The following is an 18,937-nucleotide window of genomic DNA, read 5'->3' as shown; positions in this document are numbered from 1 at the left end:
ACAGTTTGAAGACAAAAAACTTATTTAGTTTTATTTTTTTATGCTATTTATAAACTTTGCTCTTGATTTAACAATATTATATTATTTTTCTACTTTTTCTAAATTATTCTTTAATTAACAATATATTATAAAACACAGAAATGAAGAAAAGGAAATATAAAGATAGCCACGCTATCTGAAAAGATCATCGTGTTCAAAGGTTTCGAAACGCCATGTCCACTCTGCAACTTCACTCCGCTCCCACTTCTTCCTCTTCGTTCGCTCCAATCACCACTTCTCGCTTACTCCAAACCTCTCGCGTCTCGCTCCGAAACGCCGTCGTAAGTGAACCTGCTTTCGAATCTCTCGTTTTCTTCGCTCTATTTACGGAACTGTTTAATGGAACGCGCGTTTCTTCAGCGCTGCAAGGCGATAGAAGCAGTGCAATTGGAGAACGGGAGGCCGAGCGCCAGCGAGTTCGTCGTCAGCGGAAACGCGATTCCGAGCTACGTCGTGGCGCCGAACGCGCGGATTCGTGATTTGGTTCACCGGAGCGACACGCGTCTGAGAATATTCTCCGGCACCGCTAATCCCGCGCTTTCTCAGGTCGTGCGTTTTGTTTTTGGACATCTGGAGTAGGAAAACTAGAGTTCGAATATGTAGGAAATGAAATGATGAACAGAAATTAGAGTTCATGTAGGAGACTTTAATGTCGACCGGTAGGTATTTTTAGTGTTGATAAGCGATCAGAATAAAGCTTTGTTTAGATAACTTTTTTCACGAAAACTTATGAGATAGTAAAATTAAGAATATAAAATGAATTAAACTTCTTTCATAAGTTGATACCTCAACTCTTAGATATGTTAGACGAGAGAACTTTTGTAAAAGTCAAAATACAGAAGTTGTTTGAACATTTAGGAGAAACTCAATTCGTCTTGTCTCTATTTTCTTTTCTTATAATTGTTTATGGATAAGTTTATTCAAATGAAGTGTTAGAGTAATTAGAATTAGAGTTATACTTTGGTAGGCCATGTGATAAAAGTTTTCAATAAAAGATAATAGGTTACCGCGGTGTCACACCAAAGATCATACGGAATTGTATACAAGTTTGTTTGGGAAGTGAATAAAATCAATTGGTTAGGAGTAAACATGTGTTTGTTTAGTAGTTGACTTTATGTGAACATTACGAGACAATAAAACCATGATTTGTCTGCTTGGTTTTATGACATGAGGAAAAATGTTACTTTCATGACCTGTGTTCTGAGCTTGATACCAATGAAACATGAAGAGATTAGTAAATAATAACTTGATTTAGTCCCAGCCTGCCAAATTGGGCAATAGATAGCGGTATTGCATGCCCACATATTTAATACATAATTTTGTCTCGAACAAAATTGCCTGTTAAGGAGAATACCTGCAGCGAACCACAAAAATAGGTACTGGATGACTGAGACGGAGATGAAAATAGAATAGATACCAGTCAATATTACTTGAATAAATAAGATGGCAGAAAAACAATGAATTCAACCTACACTATTGTGCTTTTCATTGATGTATATATAGGAGTTACATAATAAGGCAAGACCCTTACCTTAAACACCACCCCTAAAGCTGGGTACGTACAAAAGAAATAATAATAGAATAACATTACATTTTAACAACAATAGATAGGTTTCATATCATTCCATTTTATGTTAGACTGTTAAACTGTTCCTGCCAATGTCATTTCGTTATCCTTTATTCCGTTCATTTTCTCAATCTAAAGTTAGCTGAAGTTTTTTGTACACAGTCATTGAGTCATGTACTCACATATCAATAAATCGATGTCTTTTTTGTGTAGTAGTTGTAGTACTTAAAATTTTTACACTGACACTGTATTGAAATGAAAAAACAAAAATAAACTTCAGTTGGGTATGGAATTTTTTGCACAAACTAATGAGTAATTTTGTTTTAACGTTTTAAGAGTAATCTACTCTGTAATTCTGATTAGCATTGTATTTCATTGAAATGAATTCTCTAGCTTAGAGTGAGTAATTTTTTTTTTCATTTGATATATTTTTTTTATGATTACGTCACCTTGTTTTATGTTTCTAAGATTTAGTTGTTTTCGCAATTTGATTACAAAACCGTTTCCTTGTTTTTAATGTGCATCCAGATTTTAAAGATTTGTACAATAAACGTTGGAAACTACCTTTTGTTTTGTCTTTTGTTGCTTCTCGTGCTAATAATTAAAATAGGAATTTTAAAAACAAAGTGACAGTTTCGTTATTAAAAGGTGAAAACACAAAATGAAAAAAAAAACAAACCAAGTAAATGTGCCATTAACTAACACCACTCTATTTTTTCCATTTCCTTTCGTTATCTATTTATTTATTTTATTTTATGTAAGATGGAAACAATCGGTGTGGTTAGAAATGAATGCATGTAGTTTTATGTATTAATTTGAAGTCTTATGTTACACGCATGTTATTCTTTAATAATTTACTGAAATGTTTGATTTCCATGAATTTAAGTAGGAAATTGCGTGCTACCTGGGTCTGGAGCTTGGAAAAATTAAGATAAAGCGTTTTGCTGATGGCGAGATATATGTTCAGCTCCAAGAGAGTGTCAGGGGGTGTGATGTGTTTCTTGTGCAGCCCACATGTCCTCCTGCAAATGAGAATCTTATGGAGCTTCTCATAATGATTGATGCTTGCAGAAGAGCTTCAGCAAAAAATATTACTGCTGTCATTCCATATTTTGGATATGCCAGAGCTGATAGAAAGGTCAGTTTATCAGCTTACATATGTACAATACATTTATTGTTTGTGATGAAATTTGTCCTTCTCATTCCATCATATCCCCCAGGCATGTTTGAAATCGTGCTTTTTGTTACTTGCACAAATTCTGATGTAACTATTCATAAACCTTCGTATGCCAGTTTTCTAAAGACATATGGTACACTTATGATAGAATAGACCATTATTAAATAATCTGGAAAAACGAATTACTGCACAAGGCTCATATCTTAAGCTGCTTAACCTTTAATACCCTTTTTATTAGTTATTGCAATTTGTAGCAATTCTAATATTGATAACTACTTCATCCCTTTGCATTAATTTATTTGTCTCAATTAGTAATGAGCCCAAAGAAGATAACATTTCTTATATTGATAACTTTTATGTTCATCATCATTCACCAACTCTGCCAAAAGCTTAAACTGTTGCATGAAAAGCATTTTTTGGTTTATTTGGTTGGAAATAATTGCTTTGCTTTTTTCAAAGCATTTGTTGGAAAGACAGAAACTGAGAAGGTATATGATGAGTGTTTAGACCACAAAAGATGTGTTCCATTTATAAACATAATTGTAGAATGTTATAAATAAGGTGTTGATCCAATATAATTAAGAATATCTATATTATAATATATATATATATATATATATATATATATATATATATATTATTAGGAACATTTTTATGCATTCTTGTATCATATCTATGTTGTTTGAGGATATCAAATCACCTCTATTTATTCTATTTTTTCCTTTTTGTCATGTACTGTCTCAAATATACACAGTGTCAACTCAAAGCTTCCTTCTTTCTTAGAGTTCAACAAATTTTCAGTTACATTTTTATGGATATGTAGAATCAATCTAATTAATCGTATCATAAATTAATTCTAATTTCATCAGTTACTATATCTATCGGATTCTACAAGATTTTACCAGTCCCTCTCAAGCTAGATCATATATGTTCTAACCTTGTTACATTTTTTGTTCATTGGAGGACCACTTGGTGAATATATACACCAGCCATTGTTTTTTAAGAAAAAAAGAACAAAATTTACGAAAATGCTCCGAGAGCCATATCATGAGTATACGTATCAAACATGCTTTTAACATGAAGATATTAGTCATTTGGTGTATCTGTGCATTTTAGTTTGGTTGAAAGGATGTTACTTGGTTTTACTTGTATAGTGGTATAGAAAAATTGTTACAATGGAGGTTCACCATTAACTGAAAATATCAAACTTCCAAATTCAATTTTGGTGTAAGATGCTTTTCATCTACTGTTTCAGACTCAAGGGCGTGAATCCATTGCTGCAAAGCTTGTAGCAAATTTAATTACAGAAGCGGGTGCAAATCGTGTACTTGCTTGTGATCTTCATTCTGGGCAGTCCATGGGTTATTTTGATATTCCAGTTGATCATGTATATGGACAGGTAACGAGCTATTATGTCATTACCATATAATGGCTTCGAAGAATAACTTTTTTTAATCTATTAAACTCAAACAAACATTCTTTGGATATTCTGTATATTTGATAGTCAGTTCAATATTGTTTTATTGGTGCATCTCAATTCTGGACTGAAATAATACCCTTCTGGTGGCATGCCAATTTTATTGTTTATAATTATATGATAATTTAAGTTTGTCATAAAGAAACTTGAAATCTTGGTTTTTTTATTTTTTTTATTTTTTTTTATTTTTATTTTTATGTATAGAAATCTTCTAATTTTTTTTTCTCCGTTCAATCACACATGGACTCTGGTTACTTGCATTTCTTTGTTCTCTTGTTAATAAACCTTTGATGTTTGCTGTTCTTCTAGTTATTTGCTGTTCTTCGTAAATTTTGGAATGGAGACCCTTTCATGCATTTTATTGTGCCATGTGTTGTGTTCGGGCAGGTTAAATTAAACAAATTGTTATCCTAATGCCAATGTTTAATTGTAATGTGTTTGTGATCAGTGGCAATAATAAGTATTTTGTCTGTGCTGTTTTTCAGTTTGTCCATGAAATACATGTTAACTGCAAAATGTACGTTGAAGTCTTTGCTTGGATGGTTAGAAAGTGGGTTTCTTAATGGTTGGGTTCTAAATTAATGTTCTTGGAGGATTTCATGTAGCACTGTGTTAGACTATTCTAGGGAAAAGTATATAGTATTCAAATTGGTACCTGTCATTTTCTGCAAAATTTGAGATCTAATGATATGTTCACTTTGTATTGGATTTTAATACTCATGGATTAACCGGAAGTTCTTACCTTGAAACTGTTAATGTAATTGAGTCATTGGTTAATCATATGTTCTTTTGTGCCACTGCCAGCCTGTCATACTTGATTACCTTGCCAGCAAAACTATTTGTTCAGACGATTTGGTAGTTGTCTCACCAGATGTTGGTGGTGTTGCCAGAGCACGTGCTTTTGCCAAAAAATTATCTGATGCTCCCTTAGCTATTGTTGATAAAAGGCGTCATGGGCATAATGTTGCGGAGGTATGATTCTTTGTAAGTTGGAGTTTAGATATCTTTACTAAAAGGGTTCAGATTCAATGACTCAAAATAAGGCTCTTGGTAGCTTGAAATATACAGGATTCAGATAATTCAAATTTAGTTATGATACCCAAATTTAGAATTTTAAGCATGACTTAAGATTAAAAAAGCAGAAAATATATCTTTGGAGGGCTTGAAAGATCCCTCTTATGATCTTCTATTTATAATGATAGAAGTATGATGTAATGAGAAAATGATAAATCAAAAGACTGCACTAGACTAGACACTTAGGTGCGAAACTAGGTACAACTCATAGGTACAACAGGAAATGGTTCCCAACACATTAATTTCTACCCAGCTTTTAATACTTATTCTAACAGCATGAAATAAGAGTCTTGGTTGTTTTCCACTTGTAAAATGATTTATATCTTTGTTATTTTTCAGCTCATGTTAAATTGTCTCGTATGTAAGACCAACTATTTAAAATCTGGTCCTGGACAATATATAATTAGTTTGGCCACTGTTTGAACTAAATGACATAATAGTTATATAAAATAATTCAGTTCTTACACCCACGCACACAAACATATAACTCTAGATATTTTGAATTGCACCATCCTTGTAAATATCAAGTATGAGAAAAATATGTGCAAACTTCATATACAACATCCTTTTCATCATCAAGGTTTCTACCAATTGATATGTTTCCACAAATAATTTAAATTTATTTTATTTTTATTCACAATTATTGGAAATGTAAAACTCCTCCTGTTAAGTCCCAATCAATGAACCTACAAATCCCATTGAGTTGTATCTGATTCAATTCAGGTAATGTAGACATTTCTTCATTTTCACTCTGAAGCATTTTCAATTTTGTTATTTTTCTGACAAAAGAAATACTGGTTGAACATTACTTAATTTAAAACAACCTAGTGGTAGGTGTACTATTTCCTAGTTCTTCGTACGACTGTTTGGTAAAATTAGTTGAAAAGGTGGCTGAAAGTGGAAAAAGTAGGGTGAGAGTATCTAGTTAAACTAGTTAATCAACTAGCTATTAATTGTCAGATGAAAGATAAAAACGTGATTAAATCGATAATCTAAAAAGTGTAGTATAAACTTGGTTTGCATTTCCCTCACAAACGTCATCTGTGACCTGGTAACCACTGCTTGGAAGTTTTATACACATATATACCAATTTGTAGACAGTTGGTTTTTAATAACCTGAATCAAGTCCGGTTCTTGGGTTTGTCCTGGGCTTCCCAGATTGAGCATTTTGGGACAGTTCAATCCATTCAGAACTTGTGGCAAGATCCAAATCAGTTACCAGACAAGTTTGAGTTTTAAAACAACGCCTAAGACCTTTGATGGGTGGCCAATGACCAATATTATTCCCTTACAATTGATGATAAATCATAGTTTATAAACTATTGTTCTAAACTAAAGCACCGTCTAGGATTTGTCTTGTGATTGGTTGAATCTCATCTTGCAGGTGATGAATTTGATAGGCGATGTAAGGGGAAAGGTAGCAGTTATGGTAGATGACATGATTGATACTGCTGGTAAGTCAGAAAACTCTTTATTTTCTGGTGCGGATGATGATAGTTTGTCTCTGATCCTTATAATCACTTTGATTTGTTCCCAATACTTGTGCAATATCTTTTTCCTCGTTTTTTCTCTCCTATTTATGTTTTTTCCAAGTAAAATGGTTAAATTTTCTTATTTTTCGTGGTAAATGGTGTGAACTTCTGTTGTCTAGTACCCAAAGTAACTATAGACACCAACAAAATCTTCATTTTAGCTTCAATAAAGATGATTTTTAGTTTGAGAATAGTAAAGTTGGATGTCTTCTGCTATTGATTTTCATTATATTTTATGCAGATACAGTTTCTTTTTACTTTGTTTTGTTGTTTTTTTATTCTTAGTTTTAGTACACAAATGAAGAAATATAGTGGGTTTTCTTGTTTATATTAACATTATTTTCGGCTTCCTAATATGTTCTTTATATCTTTGAGTTAAAAACAAAGGTTTCCCTCTGCTATCTTTCTCTCATTAAAGAAGTTGGTCAAAGACGAGGAAGGAATTATTGTTGTTTTGAACCCTTTGTAATTATTGCTGTTTGGAACATTTTGGTGGTAGATATATGAACATAACCTTTCTCCCAAAAGGATAGGAATTGATGTATGTGTTTAGCCTGCTATTTTGGAAACTATTTTGAATTATTCTCTATAAAAATTAGTTCAAGCAGAAAGAACGTAACAATGAGATTTTTTATTTTATTTGCATAGTTAAGTGAAGTGTTAGTCCTTACCTTCTGATAATTACTTGGTATGCTTTACTTTGGACAATGAAAGAAATATGATTGAATTTAGAGTTCAGAGCTGTCTTGTTGGAGGACATTATTTAGAGTAGATGTTAGTAACTTTTGATGTTGCATTGGGTTGTCATAGTGGTCCATATGTGAAAATCATGAATTTGTTACTTAGGAATTAATAAAAAACTTGAATTGAATTGTCATTTTAATTAGTTATTTACTATATTGTGAATTGTTTGAGTCCTTATTTGTGCTTCCCCTTGTCTTGGTAGTAGTTTTTTTGGTGAAAATAAATGTTTGCAGAGAATTGTGGAGGTAACTTCAATCATTGAGTACTTGAATTTTTATACTCTAACTTAATCTTGTGAATTTAGTACAGATTTACAAAAAATTGAAATTCTATTCAGAATGTTGAATCTGTGCTACCTCTCTTCTAAAATGGCATTATCATGGGTGGAGTTAAAGCGAGAGAATCCAAATTCAGTTGTATTTGATGTTTTGACATCCTTTTTTCTTTGTCATTCCGTGACATTGGCATCAATGCTTCTATCTTCACATTTAATTAGATTATAACATGATATTTTTTCTAGGTCTGTTCCTTGTCCAGAGTTTTGAGTGTAATAGGCTTTAGTTTGAGCGGGCATGTTAGACAAGGAAAGTTATTACTAGCTCTGTATCTAGCAGCATAAACTTCAAAGAGTTAGCTCCTTGGTATCATACATACCATTCTATTCTTTCGTGGTGATTATTTTTAGCTGAAATTTTGTGTAGGGATAGCTTACACTTCTAAGTGTTTTGTTTATTTATGTATTCTTTTTATTCAGCAGTATGACTTGTTTGTCTTATCAATTGTTCTCAATAAAATTTGGCTGTCTTGTAGGGACTATTGCCAAAGGGGCAGCTCTGTTGCATCAAGAAGGGGCAAGGGAAGTCTACGCATGCACCACGCATGCTGTTTTCAGGTATAATGGCTGCTATATAAATCAGTTATTTACTTCAGGTTTGTTGCAAAACACTTCTATGGTGACATTTTCTGGTGAATCTGCAACAAGGGCCAATTATCAACAGATTGTGTTCCTTTAGGTTTTGATTGAGTTTTTAGTTTCATTATTTTGGCAAATACATGGGAAAAGAAACCAGTGGACGCAAGCTGTTTTAAAAATCCCCTACATACAAAAAAACCTATGTACTAATGGAAATGTGATTAGAGTTGTAGAAAAAGAAGTTTCTTCTATTAACCCAAAAGAATACAATCTGAGTTTCCCCTCATAGGATAAAATCTCCCAGTCAATCCCTTTCTTATGAGGTAACATTCCTTACTTTTTCAATTTTCCCAGCCCCAACTTACAAACTATTTATTCTATTATGGGGGTGCCTATCATGTACTACTTTTTTTGCTGTTGCTGTTTCGTCTTATGCAATTTGCATTGTGTATTTCCTTTGAATTTGAAAGCCAGGAAGTATTACACTGTTGGTTTCTCATTTGATTATTAACTGATCCAAGCGGCCTAGAAATCTTTAAGTATGTGGGTACTTCTTGGGTGGAGGTGACAACCTCAATCAGCTTTCTCTTGTCCAACGAGGCCTATATTTTATCATAAAAAAATGGATGGTAGAAACAGGGATTACATGTTCTCCTGAGGAAGTTGCAATACTTATTCAACCTTCCTAATGATTTTTCTTTATATTTTGGCGCTATACACTCCTTTTCTTTTCCTTTAGCCTAAGTGGGTGTCTGGGTAGATTTGAAAACTGTAAAAGCCTTTTTGCCTCTTATATGGTGTGGGAGCCTCACTTTTCTTGTGGATAGAAAATTATTTGTATTTATAGAGATAGAAAAGATTTCCAACGTTTGTTCTCTTTTCCTCTGGCCTGTCATTAATGGATATATGAAGTATGTATTGCAATGATGGTTATTAGCATAAATGTACAATTATATCCCTTGATATAAGGCTGTTTTACTCATGATTTATGCATCGTTCTTGTCTTTGCAGTCCTCCTGCTATAGAGAGGTTATCAAGCGGTTTGTTTCAAGAAGTTATCATAACTAACACAATTCCAGTGGCAGAACAAAACTATTTCCCCCAATTAACTGTCCTGTCGGTGGCAAACCTTCTGGGCGAGACTGTTTGGCGAGTTCATGATGATTGCTCAGTGAGTAGTATATTTCTGTAAAATAAGTTTAGTTGGTTATTTCTTATTCATGGTAGAGAAAACGAGACCATCCTCAATACTCATGCACATGCATCCTTGCGTACGTATAGTATATTTTTTCATATAAATTAATAAAAAAATCATTGTTTTATAGCTTTGGCTCTTCCTGTTCATCACTAGATTGTATTGATAATCGCATGTCGGTGGTTAGATTTGATTTCTAATAATAGTTTAGCATGTTAGCCTTTTCACTTTTGTCAAACAAAATTTCTGTTAAGCTAGAAGTTTTACTTTTTGTATGGGATGAAATGGTGCCAAAAGTAGATTTATGTTGCAAATTTTTCCTTTTTTTCATTTATCTTCCTTGTCAGGGTGGAATTGAACCTTATTCAAGTTTGGGCATTGATTGAACAATTTGTATCATTGGTAAGCACGTTCCAGCTTATGACACTGCGGTAACAAGCGGCAAAATTGTAAAGTTCTATTATAGTGAAAGCTTTATGTTTAAGGATACCCTTATAGAGAGCTGTTTCTGGAGATTTTTGTACGTACAAAATACATTATAGGTATTGGAACATGGCGTCTTTGTTTTTCGTTTTAGTACAGATTTTTAAGTAAAAATGGTGAATTTTACTCGACGATTGGTATTGAATTGTGTGGCTTTGTTCTCAGACATTCCATTCCTTGTCCTTGTGTGGTCATAGATTCATATCAAACCAGCTCAAGCATATGCTATATATATTGCATGATTTCAAGTATCCTTAAAAATAGTTTTAACCTTATTTAATTAATTTTTAAAATGAAAAATAATAATGCAAAAAATTAAAGTGATCATGATAATTCTCGGAATTGAGTTGACTCCGAAATTATTGTTTTATTTATTTTTCTCTGAACGGAAGTGGGCATCAGCCACAACAGAATGCCATCTTTATACAGTGCTCAATAAAATGTAAAGGTTTATTGTTAACTATTTTTTTTTAGTGGAATAGTTAATTGTTAGATATAATTGTCAGTTCAAATGTTTTTTTTTCTCTTGCTTGGATCGAGTTTTTCTTCTTCTTAAATTAAAGTTAATTTTTTTTAGTTCCCGTAATTTATAAATATTCACTTCTAGTTCTCATCATAAATGACGTTATAAATCCTTTGTTTACACGGCCAACATCGCATAACTCAACATGTCACTATTCACTTGACTAAGTGGAATATACAAATGTTTTATTTGGATGCAAAGCTTTTTTTTTTTTTCTAAGATAGAATCTTAATTAACATAGAGAAAGGATTCATCAGGGCACAACATCGGGAGGATAGTAAATGAAGTCAGTGTTCATCATGCAACGGGTCTAGTTGTACGTCAGCTTCAATCGTGGCATTTTCATCTCATGATTTACACTATTGGAGATTATCTGATTGGAAATTTGTGTTTTTTTTTTTTTTTTATATATATATTAAAAGTAATTGAAATTGTGTCTGATTTTGTAGAAATCCAAATCGTGCACAATTTTTAAACGGGTAGATGTAGAGGAGGACGTAGAAGAGGAATGTGGTGATGAGACTAAGCAACAACTAGAAGTGGCAAAGAAAGAAGTTTTCCACGTGCGGAAGAAACTATTTGCAGAGAGAAGAAAGGGTTTGATTTTGCTTTGTGTTGTAGTACTATGTTGGGCAATTATAATATGGTTGTGTAATGTGCAGCCCAAATCACTTTGATGCTCATTCTTCACTGTTATATAAGAACACTTTGTTTTTTAATTTAACCAAATTGATCCTTTTGATTTTCCCATAATTGGATCATAAAATGACATTTTATTTTGACCATGAAAGCCTTTTACATAGCTTTGATTCACATGTTAACACCAAAGAAAAGGAAACATTTTATTCGGAGAGGTGAAAGAAAAGCTAAGAAGCTATTCCTTTCATCTCCTTAAGCACATCATAAACATTTTTGTAGGACTGAAGAACCTTCTTCCAAGAGGGTCTGCTGCTAATATCATCCCACCAACGACTAACATTCTCCCTTTCTCTAACCATAAACCCTCTTTCCATTTCATTCACCAAATAAGAAGTAAATTGAAGATGGTTAAGATCAGCAAGACTGAAGAAATCCCCTGCTAAGTACTTTGTCTCTGATAGCCTCTTTTCATAGATGTCAAGCACTTTTCCCAGCTTTTCCTCATTCTCTTTAATGGCCTTTGGGTCTATTGCTTCACCATTTAGTTCAGAAGCAAAGTACATTTTTATCAAGTTGTAGATCGGTGGAGTATAGTTATGCCCTTCAACTTCAAGCCATTGTTCCACAAGCCCTCTCTCTTCCATTGTCTTTCCCAACAAATTCGTCCCTTGATTTTTGTACTTTTCTGCATAATACCTCAGTATTGCCCGTGATTCTGCAAATCACTTATGTTACATTTAATCTATGTATAAACAAAGAAAAAACGATTATGAGGTATAATAATACACTTTTACATTCATTTGACATATAAAACAAAAATAAAATGATCATAGAGGGTAAAGTTTTACATTTTTTCAAGAAAAGATTGTTAAGGAGTGGACTTTAAACCTAATTCAACCTTACAAAACTCTATTTATACGGTGAGATTTGGACTCCATTTTATATATTATAATTTGACCTTATCTCTAATCTTCGATGTTAGACTTCTAACAAGAATAAAGTAAAAAATAAGAAATGATACTGTTAAATGAATATAAAAAATTTATGTGTGTCAAAGTATTATTTTTCTCTGTCACATAAACGTAAAAGTGTGTCAGAATATCATTACTCGTAAACAAAATACAAGAAAAAGGATAAAGGGAGAAACCATAAAGAACATAATCCCCATCTTGAACAACAGGCATCAGTCCAAAGGGCTGCAAACAAGAACCAACAAGCAATGAGATCTAACATATAGAATGCTTAAAATTCCATAAAGAAAGAAAGAAAGAAAAAGAACCTGCAACTTGAGATATTCAGGCAGTTTGTGTTCTTCCTTAAAGCCATCAACATGCACAGTTTCAAACTCAACTTCCTTCTCAATCAGACACACTATCACTCCCTTAGTGCTTCCATAGTCTGGGCCATACACCTTCACCACCATTCTTATTTTTGCAGAATAGAAGGAAATTTGATGCAGGAATGAACGTTAAGCTTGTCTTCTCTTATACTACCAACCTTAACAAAAGGACAATGAAGCTTCATGACTGGCTAAGGAAAACGGACCACATATTCAATACTTCTTGAAGTGCTCAAAATATTAATTCATACCATAGTTAATAATAATTATGGTATTGCATTAATAACTATAATAAAAACAAAAACGGAAGTAAAACACTAAACAATATTTTTAATTACGGAGATAAGGCTTAATAAATATAATAAATATTTAAGAAATATAATAAATATTTAAGAAATATAATAAATAATAGTATTAAAGCACAATTCAATGTCTTAAACTAGTGATGACAAGAGGTGAGAAGGTGTCAATTTACCTATTCAACTTTAATTTTTTATAAGTAAAAATCCATTTTAATCCTAATATTCATATTTAAAGAGTGTGAAAATTTTCTCTTCTCTCATTCTCATCAAAGTAGTATATTGGTTCACTAAAAAGAATTTATTGTAATTTAGACAATAATTTTTTTATAGTCAAAATCGTGATAGTTAATTTTAGTGGCCAATTTAAAATTTAGAATATAATTGATTATTAATTATAATTTTTTATATCTAATTGATTATTAATTATAATTTTTTATTTATGATAGTAACTATTTTAGAGACTTACGATTTTTAGTTTACAAATTAATATCTAAATTAGTGTGAATAGTAATTAATTATTTGTTGTCTCTAAAATTAATTGTTATTTGATGATTTTCTTAGAGTAGTACATACCCATTCATACACTGTTTCAAATATTAATTTAAATAATTGTTTACAAAAATAAAAAAAATTACAACAAAAATACATGATATTGTAAAGTATTTAATGCAAAAAAGAATAAACGTTTCCTTTTCATAAATATCAAATATCAAGATAAAAATTATTATTATATAAATATTTTTAATATGTGTGAATACTTTTTATTAGCTTTATTTTTTTATAACTAGATATATGTTTATTAATAATAAGTAGGACAATAAAATGAAACTATCACTAGAATACAGGTAGCAAAAGCAATTATATTCCTATAATACAGAAAAATATCACTACAGTAAAATTCCTATAATACAGAAATTATAATTTGATTATAAGTTTAATAATTATATTAATAATTTTAAAATATTTAATAAAAATATGAATTTTAATAAAAATATTAGGATACTATTTATATAAAAATTAAATTAAATTTCTGAGACAAAATTATTCAATTTTAAAAAATTTAAAACTGAATTGAAACAAATAAAAATATGAAAACTAAATTAAATATAAAACACTCACGTGACATTATCATTACCAGATTACATTAGCAGTATCATGTGATACTATGATACTAGTCATATAAACATTTTAAAAAAATTAAAATTAAAATTAAAAACAAAAAACAATAAATGGACACATATATTTATTTATTTAACTAACGTTGTTAATATAATATTAACGAAAAAATAATCAAATTATATAAAATTTTCAAAACATTAAGACTTAATTGAAAAGAAATTTGAAAGATCACTTCAAAATATCTTGACAAAAAGGCCAATTGATTATTTAAGTAAATAAATTAAACACTATCATTTCTTTTATTACATTATTTAAATATGATATACCATTGAATATAATTATATTATTTTACAAATATAACGTATGATACTAATAATTATATTAAATAGCATTAAATAATTATTTAATATTTGCCGATTTAATATTCGAAAGTGATCATTACATATTATCATTCAATTCATAAAACGTAACTAGTGTATGAAATATTTTTTGAATCTTTTAACCCTATATTAATTAATAAAATAATGTTTTTAATAAAATTACTGAAAAATACGTGCAAACAAATTATTTCACACTTTTATGAATAAATATTTAAACTGCCTTTTAATATATAATTTTATATAATATAATATAATATAATATAAAATAAGATAAAATAATATATTTATTTTAAAAAAACTGTGAAAACAATCCAAACCTAATTATAAAAGTTTATATATTCTAATTTTAAAAAAATTATGTTCTGATTAAACTAAATTAAGTGTATATAATTTCGTTCAAATATATATTTAATAAAAAATCAAACTAACTTACCAAAATCCTCCTAAAATGAATAATAATTTCACTTTTATGTTTTACTCATGACAGTCATATTAGTATTAGAATACCTTATATAAAACATAATAAATTAAGGTAAATAATTTATTGGAAATGGTCAATCTGTATATAAAAACGAAGACCTTTAAAATTAATTAAAAATCAAATTAAAAATCTCCAAAATATTTTTTTTATCAATTTTGTAAGGGAGTTGCCTATCCCTAAGGAAATTATTGAAAAATAACCTATAGAGAATAGTGATATGAATACATTAATATACGAGAATTATGCCTTAGGAGAACTTATAGCTCAATCAAATATAAATAAAAAATATGAATTTATTAATAAGGAAAGTAAGAAAATATTATAATAAATCAATAATAGGATATGAGCAAAAAGTGAATATTAAGCCACTTACATAATTTCATAATATATCTAATTCAATATCCTTTAGCAATTCTATTAATAATACTCTATAACAAAATTAAAAAAAGAAATATGGATACGTAAAATACAAATATGACAAGTATAATCAATTCAACAAGGAAGATCGATGTTCTAATACTTACAACACATGACGAAAGAAAGGTGTATATTTCAATTTCTTCAAATAAAGAAAAGAGGCAAGATAATCTTTGGAGGATACCAACATGGAAAGATTATTGGCACTAATAAGGTAAATATGAAACCTTCTTTATTTAGTAATGTTCTTTTGTATATGGTCTAAAATACAACCAATTAAGTATAAACAATTGTGACAATGATTGTGATGTTTTAAATAAAGATCAATGCATAATAAACAACAATGATGAGACTAAACTATCTAATGCTAACTGAAAGAGTAATTTTTAAAAAAATTGATATGGATGAGTTATTAACTCAAATAATATCTTGCTTTTTGTCACCATAAAAGAACATTATTGCCAAATGGCACATGAAATGTGTCTATGTAAACTTAAGATTTCTTGCAATGCTAAGTCAAAAGAGTCTCATGCCAGACATGTCATTTAAAGACAATATTCTCTATGAATTATGTATTAAAGACAAACAAGTCAAAAACTCTATCAAAAGTATAAATGTGGTATCTAAACAAAGACCTCTTGAACTAATAATACACTTGTATCTTTTTGGACCAACTAGAACTCAGTCTTTAAGTGGTCTAATTATTATTGATGATTATACTAGATGAAGTTGGGTAAAAGTATTGATCTTCCAAAGCATTTTGTATATTTTTGAAATAAGTTCAAAATTAAAAAGGATTTATCAATTGTTTTTGTTAAAAGCGATCATAATGGAGAGTTTGAAAATGAAGATTTACGAAGTCTATTTGAAAATTGTGACATTAACCGTAACTTTTCTCCTCAAAGGACAGAACAACAAAATGGTGTTCTTGAAAGGAAAAATCATGCTTTACAAGACATGGCTAGAACAATGCTTAATGTTACCAATGAAGAACATTGGTGTCTTGAAGATAATGATTTTGATGATGCTACAAAGAGAAGAACTTGAAGACTTTAGTTGTAATTTATTTAAAAACACTTATGTAGACTAAATTGTATTAGGAATAACTTTAAACATGTAAACACTTAGAAGTTTTCCTATCTTTAGGAAGTTTGTGCAGATAATCGAACCAGTATAAAAATCATCTGTGTGATTTTTCTCTTCCTACACTTTTTAACTGTTCAATAAAAGTTTCATAAGAAATTTAAAGGAACCGTTTTATTGACCAAACACGCTTTTCCACTATTAACAATCTGTATCATTTTAAAACTCTGCTGTGCAAAGTCGGCAATGATTGTTTTTCAACACTTAATGCTAACTTCACATCGAATTTTTTTTGAAAAAAAGTAATTAATACACGTTATTTACAAAATTGAATTTATATAAGACCATTGATTAAGAAGACTCGTTATGAATTGTGAAAAAAAAAATAAAAGATTCAACATTTATTTATTTTTTAATCGATTTGGAGTATAATGGTTTATTATAAACATAAAGGAGAATTTGGGACAAATTGATTATAAAGCTAAAAAAAGGAATCTTACTTGGGTACTTTGAAGCATCAAATGCAAATAACGTATAAATCTCTAGAACATCTACTATTGAGGAAGATGTATATGTAAGATTCAATGACCATAAGCCTGATAAGAAATTATTGTTAAGACAAGATCGTCTAAAGAGACTAAACTATCTAGCAACTTGAGTTTTGACACTTAACATACAACACTTAAAAAAATATCGTTTAGTGAGTATAATGTCTAAGAGAAGTGCATATTAGAACATATTTGTTAAAAGCAAGCAAGATATAAAATGACGCGTCAATTATAAAAAGTTAAACAATAATAGACAAAAGAGTGTTTAGAGAAAGCAATAATAAACTATGTATGTTTTATCAATTGAGATACTAGTTTCAAAAGCATAGACTTATGTTAAACGCTCATATGACTAATCATGCCTAAACACTCTCTTAACATAAGAACATTAAATGCATGAACATATTGTACTTTTGTCTACTTTTTTTTTTCTCTTTATCCGTGCAAATAATGAAAATACTAAACTTTATTCAAAAACACTGCAAAAGGATCAGAAAGATGTTCAGAAATAGGAAGACATTTATGAAATGTTTCCTTAAAGCTTTATGTCCTATCATAGTACAAGCTCTCACTACTAAAGTAATGTTGCTCTTCCCAAGATGAAGAATAATACAATCTTCGTACTAGAAACCACTTACTCTAAAGAGGTCAACTCTTTTTGAGTAACGGTCATCTCTCAAGAAGGCTATATAAGGAGGACTTGCAGAAGAGAAAAAACAAGAACATATATACAAGAAGAAATCATTGAATTCTTACTCTGTTGCTTTCCAAGTTGACATCGTCTAAAGCTTTCATATAAGAAAAAGAACTTTACAAGTTCTTATATTTCATTGTATTGAATTTATCCTCCTTGTGAGAGTTAATTGAATTTTTACTTTGATAACGGTTGATTAAACGTGTTTGTGTGTGCATATTTTGTGAACAAATCAACTCCTTCATAGCTTTTACCTTGTTTTATCCTCAAGTTCAGTATGTTTCCTAGTTTTCTTGTGTTTTATTTAGTATATGCTTGTTTTTACCTCTAATATCTTTGTTTGAGTGTTTGAAATAAATGAATAGGAAGCAATTCTAGTGGAGGAAAACAAGTAAGAACTCAAGGGAACATGTTTTGGGACAATAAAAGATCAATTCAAAGCAAATACCCATGTTGGACGCCTTTGGAAGCGCACAAGAGCCTGAATTTCATAATGTTGTCAAAATTGTCATGCCCGGGCACCCTTTTATGTGCTGCAGCCAAAATTTCCGCGCCCGGGTGCCCCTGGGGGACGTTGAGCGCCCTTTTTCTGCAGATTTCACGCCTGGGCACCCCAAAAGGGCGCTGGGTGCCCTTTGCTTCGCTGTTTTGCCTAGAATTTGGCGCTCGGGCGCCCCAGAAGGGGCGTTGGGTGCAACTTTTCGTTGATGTGTCAAAATGGGTTATTTAAACACGGGTCTCGCGATTTTTGGGGCATTCTTCTCCTCCTACACTTCATTATTCACCTAGAGAGATTGGGAGAGGCCCTTGGAGGCTATTTGGGGTGTTGTGAAGCTCTCTCATTCCTCCTTGGGTCTTCAAGCTTCATCAATGGTGATTTTGCCCCTTTTGGGTTGAGGAAGAAGATGGGTCACAAATTGGAGCTGGAGTTACGAAGGGGAGGCGCAAATGGAGCATGGAGCAGCTGCCAAGAACCTTGGGAAAGACTTTGCATCTTCTCTTTGGTTCCAATTTCTTCCCTATCTCTTAAATTTTGTAGAACCCTAAGTTTTCCACCATGGAGGGCTTTTCCTATTTGTTGAGATTAGTTGTAAAACATGGAATTCTTATGTATTTTGTGATGTTAATGATATATGCTTTTCCAATTCATGTTAGTATTTGATTTCTATGCTTAATGCTTGTTGTGGCTTGATCACCCATGGCATGAATTT

At 30.8% G+C, this 18,937-nt stretch overlaps 2 protein-coding genes across 3 annotated transcripts; one reads left to right on the top strand and one right to left on the bottom strand.

The window, feature by feature from the left end:
- Positions 1-155: 155 nt before the first annotated feature.
- On the top strand, positions 156-11,474 carry LOC106774083 (ribose-phosphate pyrophosphokinase 1). Of its 2 annotated transcripts, none has more exons than XM_014660912.2 (9): positions 156-320; positions 400-585; positions 2,496-2,744; positions 4,039-4,182; positions 5,065-5,232; positions 6,719-6,788; positions 8,421-8,502; positions 9,535-9,694; positions 11,174-11,474. In XM_014660912.2, the coding sequence occupies exons 1-9, from the start codon at positions 213-215 to the stop codon at positions 11,399-11,401; spliced, it is 1,395 nt and encodes a 464-aa protein (XP_014516398.1). In that variant the 5' UTR covers positions 156-212; the 3' UTR covers positions 11,402-11,474. The 2 variants fall into 2 exon arrangements, with proteins under 2 accessions (XP_014516398.1, XP_014516399.1); XM_014660913.2 differs by lacking the exon at positions 11,174-11,474 and adding an exon at positions 10,066-10,365 and having other exon boundaries at positions 159-320.
- An 11-nt stretch (positions 11,475-11,485) lies between these two features.
- Positions 11,486-12,858, bottom strand: LOC106774084 (glutathione S-transferase F9). Its single transcript, XM_014660915.2, has 3 exons — positions 12,643-12,858; positions 12,511-12,559; positions 11,486-12,078 (listed from the first exon to the last, which is right to left on the bottom strand). The coding sequence occupies exons 1-3, from the start codon at positions 12,784-12,786 to the stop codon at positions 11,591-11,593; spliced, it is 681 nt and encodes a 226-aa protein (XP_014516401.1). The 5' UTR covers positions 12,787-12,858; the 3' UTR covers positions 11,486-11,590.
- Between the last annotated feature and the right edge of the window lie 6,079 nt (positions 12,859-18,937).

Source organism: Vigna radiata, chromosome 9, assembly GCF_000741045.1.
Source record: "Vigna radiata var. radiata cultivar VC1973A chromosome 9, Vradiata_ver6, whole genome shotgun sequence".
Taxonomy (NCBI): domain Eukaryota; kingdom Viridiplantae; phylum Streptophyta; class Magnoliopsida; order Fabales; family Fabaceae; genus Vigna; species Vigna radiata.
The sequence above is the reverse complement of the archived record's forward strand: the minus strand, read 5'-3'. Positions and strand labels throughout refer to the sequence as shown.